Source organism: Penaeus japonicus, unplaced genomic scaffold (genome assembly GCF_977035675.1).
Source record: "Penaeus japonicus unplaced genomic scaffold, GWHDUDI00000001_assembly GWHDUDI00000003, whole genome shotgun sequence".
NCBI classification, from domain to species: Eukaryota; Metazoa; Arthropoda; class Malacostraca; order Decapoda; family Penaeidae; genus Penaeus; species Penaeus japonicus.
In genome coordinates, this window is record NW_028234405.1 from 441,323 (window position 1) to 448,822 (window position 7,500).

The 7,500-nt window shown below is 31.6% G+C and overlaps 1 protein-coding gene across 22 annotated transcripts in view; it reads right to left on the reverse strand.

Annotated features, from left to right (window-relative positions):
- LOC122261337 (uncharacterized) overlaps nucleotides 1-7,500 on the reverse strand; it is a 27,581-nt gene that overhangs the window by 13,673 nt on the left and 6,408 nt on the right. For 10 of the 22 annotated variants that reach the window (XM_086554380.1, XM_086554336.1, XM_086554386.1 and 7 more), the window contains 2 exons: nucleotides 7,371-7,500; nucleotides 7,107-7,256 (listed from right to left, as the gene is read on the reverse strand). The exon at nucleotides 7,371-7,500 is cut by the window's right edge. In XM_086554380.1, coding sequence (XP_086410506.1) covers nucleotides 7,107-7,256; nucleotides 7,371-7,500 — 280 coding nt within the window. Of the gene's footprint in view, nucleotides 1-7,106 lie in introns of all 22 variants that reach the window. The other 12 variants (XM_086554300.1, XM_086554328.1, XM_086554330.1 and 9 more) reach the window with 2 other exon arrangements.

Below are 7,500 nucleotides of genomic sequence, written 5' to 3' on the forward strand. Positions count from 1 at the left end.
GTATATTCATCTGTGCAGACATATCGTGTGTATGTGTGCACGCGCACTTATTTGGTATTAAATTACAAATATTTTATCAATACTTCAATTAGACAAAAGCTTTGATATAAGATGTTCCTACAAGTTTCTTCTTGTAATCAAATACAATACATCATATCATTAACAATAACAATAATGATAATAATAATAATAATGATTATGATGATGATAAAAAAAAAAAAAATAATAATAATAATAATAATAACAACAACAACAACAATAATAACACAATAATAATAACACTACCAACAATAACAATCTGATAATGTTGAAAACAATAGATTTGATAAAAAATTTCATAACACAATAAAAAAGTAACATTAGTGGTAGTAATAGTAGTAACAACATGATGGTAATGGTAGAAGTAGAAGTAATAGTAGTAGTAGTAATAATAATAATAATAATAATAATAATAATAATAATAACAATAACAATAATTATAATAACAACAATAATGATAATAATAATAATAAAAACAATAACTAATTAAAGATAAAAATAGAAATAGAAATAAAAGATAGCACAACCACTCAAAATTATAACATCATATAAAAATAACATTAACCCTTCCGAGATGTGCCACATCTTAGGATGTTCGGCTTGGGCAGGGAAGTTGAAGATGTGAAGCTTTTTTTATCTTCGAGATATATGGTATGATAAATGAGTCTATACAGGATATATTAGCAAAGTGATACTGATTAGCATTTGGTATGATATGTTAGTTACTCAACTGAAGAAATAACTAGCTTGTATTTTGAGAAAAGAAATGCAGCACAAAAGTGATCAGACCCTGTGAATAATGCCCATTGCAGAAGGTAGAGAGTCAGCGGTGAGACTGAAAAATTCAATTCTTTGAAAATTTCCAAGTCAACTCGTGAGGCTAAGGCGGGCGTGTTCTGCTATTTTACCAGGAGTATGTACGTGACGCTGGACTTTAATACCTGACACCTTCATTTGTATTCTTTTAGGGAGGGATTTTTTTTTTTTCTCCAAGTTTTTGCAGGACAGCAGCACAGCTCACCCATTCCTCCCATGCACCAGAATTGATCCATTGTTGAAGGAGGATACAAAGAAATGAAAGAAAAACTATTGAGAAGAATTAAAGAAAAAAGCAGAAGCAATGCAGCATCTGTCCTCCTCAACACGTCCAGCTTATCTCGATTTGCATTGCAATGATTTTCAAATTTCTTCCTGCTGATTTTAAGATCTTTGAATATTCTTTTTATACAAAATTATTACTGGAATCAATTATAATCAATTATACTTATGTAAATTATCATTTACAATATACAAATCATAAACTACTAAACTGTATATTTGGATGTCTCTTATTGCTAATAAAAAGGATGTTGTTTTACTTTAAAAAGTGTAACACTAATAAAAAAAAAAAACTGCTCACATGTAGAAACTTGAAAAAAGAAAGAAAAAAAAAAAAAAAATTAGAAAGCAAAAAATAATGCATCAGTTTCATTTAAAAATAAAACACCTATATTACATTATATTGTTTTGCTAACCCATTGCGGACGGGAGGCCAAGCTAGCTAAACAGTCATCATTACAGGCTATCTCTAACACCACCAGCTAAAAATTAGAGGGATGGGGAAAAGTCTTCTCTGCCCTCCTGCCAGTGCAGACTTGCCTAACCAACATTTTCCCTTAAATTCATCACAAGACAAGGGTCTAGGCTGACTTTGGAAAGCTGTAGCTTCCTATGTCACGTCATGTACGCATTGACACCTGTTTTTTATTACCAACTAGAGCCGTCGTGTATGTCATGATACCCATCCAGAAGGGGTAAAACAAAGGCAGTAGAAAAAATAAAAAATAATAGTTGCGGAGTAAAACTCATCTGGTGTCACATGACTTTGACTTTCCCCCTTAATACTACTAGTGCTGCTACTAAGGACACTATAATAATTAAATTAATAATAATAATAATAATAACAATTACAATAACAATAATAAAATAATTAAATTAATAATAATAATAATAAAAACAATTACAATAACAATAATAACAAACAATAAAATGATAACAATCATATAAATACCAATAAGACTAAGACTCATATCTCTAATAATGATCAGAATCATCAAAGCAACAACAATAATAATATTAAGCTGGTTACAATAATGAAATTAATCAACACTGATACATAAATAATAATATCAAGTCTGTTTTACAATAATGAAATTCTTTATAAAACAAATATCTAAAAAAAAGAACAAAAATGAATGAATAAAAGTTTCCTTCTAGGCAAGAACGATAACAAATATGATCAGTGAATAACAAAAACAACGATAACGATGATGATGATGATAATCATTATATTATCATTATGAATACTGGTAATATTAATCATGCTAAAATAATATAAAAAAACAAAATTAAAATCAATGATAACAGCAACATTATAATTATAATAATAATAATAATAATAATAACAAAATAAATAATTAAAATCGCCACAAAACAATTTCAAATCATAACATCGATAGTGACAGTGATAACAATAAAAATAACAAATAAAAAAGCACACTCGGTAATATTAGTGAAATAACTTTGAACTTCCACCTCTGAAAAAGAAGTAAAACATAATTATCATTATATCTCTAGGATAGTACAGCTGATATCAAAATCAATTGGGAATAAAAATGCATTAACCCATTGCGGAGAGGGATAGATTTAATTGCCTAGTCTCCAGGATAGGTTTTTATTTTAGAGCGAGGCAGCTTGAAGCAACATAACTTGAGTCTTCCCACTCTCTTTCAGTCATTCATTGTAAAACAAGAGCCATTTTTGTGTTTTATTGAGTTTAGAGACTTATATGTGCCATATGACAGGCTCTATCTGTGCTGCAGTTGACTAAAATTGTAGTATATGATCCATATTAGCTCATTATTTTCTTTATACTCAGTGTGATAGAAGTACTACTGTTTTATGGGAGGACAAAAGGCAACTTTATTATCTTTTTTTTTTTGTGCTTTCATGAAAGAATACAAAACATATAACCACCTACAACGAAGATAACATGAAGAGGTAGGGAAGAGGAATGAAACCTGTGCTTGTGACTGTGAGTGCCACAGTGAAAGGCATCCATATTGGCACAGGAGCACAGTTTACATGCCTGCACAACCTTCAGCGGCAGTACTTTAGAGCAAGAGGTCATCAACCGAGTGTGTGCCATCACTCTATGAAGATAGTGGTTGCTAGAGACCATGGATGGGTGCCATTCAAGGCTCTCCCTCCTGCTAGTGCTAGGATAAAGTGGGGCCATCTAGGTTTTGGACTCTAAGTTACCTTAATATTACAATAATTAGTAATTATGAATGCAGTTGCCATCATTACTCCCTCCTTTTTGATAGCACAATAAAATAGCAGTGATCCAAAATCCCCGAACGTCATGTACATCATGAAGACGGTTGTCAGGCCAAAGCTCCTACATCATGAATGTCATGATACCCGTCCGCAATGGGTCAACAACAGCAATAATAATAACTTTTTGTAGTTGGTGAGAGAATCAGTAATCATACTTCTGACATTACTAATAATGAAAATAACTAAAAAAAAAACAGTAATAGAAATGGCAATAATAGTAATAGTAACAGTAACTGTAATAACAAAATAGTAATTATGGTACTTGTAATAATATAATAATAGTAATAATGATAACATAACAATAATAATATTCTTAATAATATATATAATAACCATAAAAATTATAACAAAAACAACAGTAATAACAAAAACAACAGCAACAACACTAGCAGTAGTAGTAGTAATAATAAAAATAATAACAATAATAATAACAACAATAACAATAACAATAATAAAAAAACAACAATAAAAATGGCAACATCAATGAAGAAATAAATTCAAAACAATATCAACAAATCAATCTTTCCACAAAAGGCATTTTTTATAGGGTCATATCATAATGCCTTTTTTCTTTGATGAAATTAAGCTATTAGTATCACTTTGCTAATATATCATATATAGATTCATATATCAAATTGTACGCCTAGAAAATAATAATAAGCACCGCTGTTATGATGCCATGCCAAGGCCAAATATCTCATGATGTGGCCTGACTCGGAAGGGTTAAAAGTAATATATGAGCCATAGCATTAATAATAGTATTGATAATGATTAAAATAATAAAATATGTATAGATAATACAACACAATGCAATGAGAAAGTGAAATGAAACCAGCAATCATTTCATGAACATTGCTCCAACACATACAATCAATAACAACCACAGTTCCTTCAGAAAAAATCCTCTACAAGAAAATCATAAATCAAAGTTTTAGGGAAAGCCTTATGGATCTAAAATAATGCTACACAAACCTTAATAAACATAAAATATCACATAATATGAAATGCTATAAAAATGTGCTTAAAAATCAGAAAAATTATGATACCATTATTCACAACATGGTTACAACAACAGATCCTGTAACTCATTGTTAAATCGAGCTGAAGGGGATAAGAATCCATTCATCAACTGGACAACACAACAGCCTCTGCAAAATTAACATTTAAGTCCATCAAGAAATAAACACAGCTAATCCAGGACATGCAAGCCTTCAATGCATGACACTGGTAGAGACTCCTTAGGAGGCCCTTCCATCCAAGGGGCAAGAGAGAAAGAAGATAATCAGAGTGGTCTAGGCTATATACTGGCAGAGTATGTGCATGGGTGAAACTTGCTATTCTAATTCTTGTCTTCTACACAAGAATGTGACTATCATCATAACAACAGTGTGCAAAACAAGACAGTCAGTACTGATACTTGGAAAGTGCAATGGCCACAAAATACACCACAATACATAAAACTATCTGGAATGAACTTATAAAGCGTACCACTTAATGTCCTTCCATCTATCTATAAAAACAAATCAATTAAGAAAAAGTACCTTTCCTTAAAAAAATCCAAATACCCATTCACAAACGGCAACACATCCTATACTTGCAACACAACAAAATGAACAAATGCCATAAATAATTCTACCTTCATCAGTACCTGTTTACCTTCACCTCATGTCTGAGGGTCCTATCTACATAATATACCTTCTATGATTTCAGAGCCCACATATACTCATTCTCTTGCTACTCCTACTAAACTACTCTGCAATTATCTCTGGGAATCAATCTTTATTCCACTTCTATCTCCCAAGAATAGAAAAAAACATTACTAGGTCTAACAAGTGACAGTAACAACAACAACAAAAACAAGGAAAACAGAAATTTCTGTCTAGGCATAACCCACCCACCAGCAACAGAAACGGGAAGATGTAGGTTAACCCGCTGACAAAAACTAAACGGTATTACCTCTGCTTTAAATACCTTGATAAAGGTAAAGGGTTCACAGGTAATGGTTGGGGCACATTTACATTTGTGGCAAAAGTGAAAAAAGTCATGCAGGAAACCTGAAATGATGCACCAAAGACAGGAAGCTTCTTTTTAAACGTTTATCATTTTTAGGGACTGCCAAAGAATTCTGGTAAATGATTATGTAATAAAAATCTAAAAAAAAAATTAAAACAAAGAAAGAAAAACTGAAGCAATATAGTGCAAAACATCTAGAGAGAAAGCATTTAAATCCACCTACCATAACAGGAACTTGAAAATCATGCCTTCTTTTAATCATCCAACAATCATAAAGTAAATAACAAATTAATATTTTAAACCAAGACAAAAAAAAGAAAAAGAAAAAAGAAAAATAATAATAAAAAAATAATAATGATAATAACAAAAGTGATAAAAACAAACATATATATTGATAATGAAACCAATTTACCAAATAATAATAATAAAACATAAAAATAAAGATAATCCACCCAAAAGTACATAAAACTATATATAAAAAAAGAAAAACATGAAAAAAAGAACATGACAATACTTAGAGCAAATAATAAGGCAAATGAAAAAAAGTAAACTAATACAATTATCATAGTATACAAATGAAGTAAACTTCAAACAGGTTAACAATAACAAAGTAATAATAACTAAAAGTTTGACGCATGTTTGGGTGTGTGTGCACACATATGTGTGTGCACATGTGAGTGTGAGTGTGAGTGTGTGTGTGTGTGCGCATGTGCGAGTGTGTGTGTACATGTGCGTGTGTGTGTGTGCAAATGTGCTTGTGTGTGTGTGCACATGTGCTTGTGTGTGTGTGCACATGTGCATGTATGTGTGTGCACATGTGCGTGTGTGTGTGCACATGTACGTGTGTATGTGCACATGTGAATGTATGTGTTTGCTTGTTTGTGCATTTGTTTGCTTGCTTGCTTGTGGGTTTTTGCTTGTATTTATATATATATATATATATATTTTTTTTTTCACTTGATTGCAATTGTTTGTTTATGTTCATGTTTGTGTTTATGTTTATTTGTGTGTGTTAGTGTGTCTTTATAACTATTTCTGTTTGTGTGTGCTTGTGGTTGTGGGAATAACCAACAGATTACTGTCAATACATACTAAAAACATGGTGACAAGAACAGTGATAATAGTATGAATAATAAGAATTACTTGAAAACTTGTTTAAAAAATCCAAGCACTTATACTAGAAAAAAGAACAATAAAATATGAATGACTATCCTGATTTTATCTGACAATGGAAATGCCTTAGTTTAAAAGGGCATAAATTTCATCTGTCTGTTAAAGGTGAATATGATAAAATTGCATATATAGTAATTTAACTGTAACTAAACATTTAAAAAAAACAAATGAAATGAAAATGTAGATATTGAAATCAAGCAAAACAGATGCATAACCATTTACAAAAATGATTTATAAAAAAAAGTTTGACATTACATGCTTTACTATATCCATCTTTGAATATTCTTAAAAAAAAAACAATAGTTTAACTAACTCATATCATTTGTGTACAAACTGACAATAGATGTGTTAAAATGTTGACTTCCATTTAAGAAAGTTTCTGGTTAATTATATTTTTCATAACTTATTTAAGCTCTTGAGTTGCAGTAATACAAGAAGAATGTAATATCTCTGAATACCAACCCTACACATGTTTTCAACACAACAACTGCTTCTGACTTTACCTGTGATGCCTTTCCACTTGGATCTGAAAGGATGTTGAAGACTGAATTTTCTCTGCGATGTAATCTCCCAACGCACGCTTCTAGATTCGCCGTCTCAGCTTGCGGTGCGCCATTCCTCTCCACCTGTTGCTCACACTGTCGTTCTTCATTCTTTGGTCGGTGAGAGAAACACACATTCTCATACTTAGGGCTGGACAGCTGATTGTGGAAGCTGACACTGCGACCAAACTTTTCAAGGGGGCTGTACTCTTTGGCTGGGCTTACCTCAGGTGCAGAGACAGATCCCAGGTTGTTGTTGGACCCCTTGACCGACTTGTTGGTGGTCTTGCTCGTACTTTTGCTCGAACAACTATGGATCACCGAGGGATCTTCGCCATCCTTTAGTGCCGCTTCC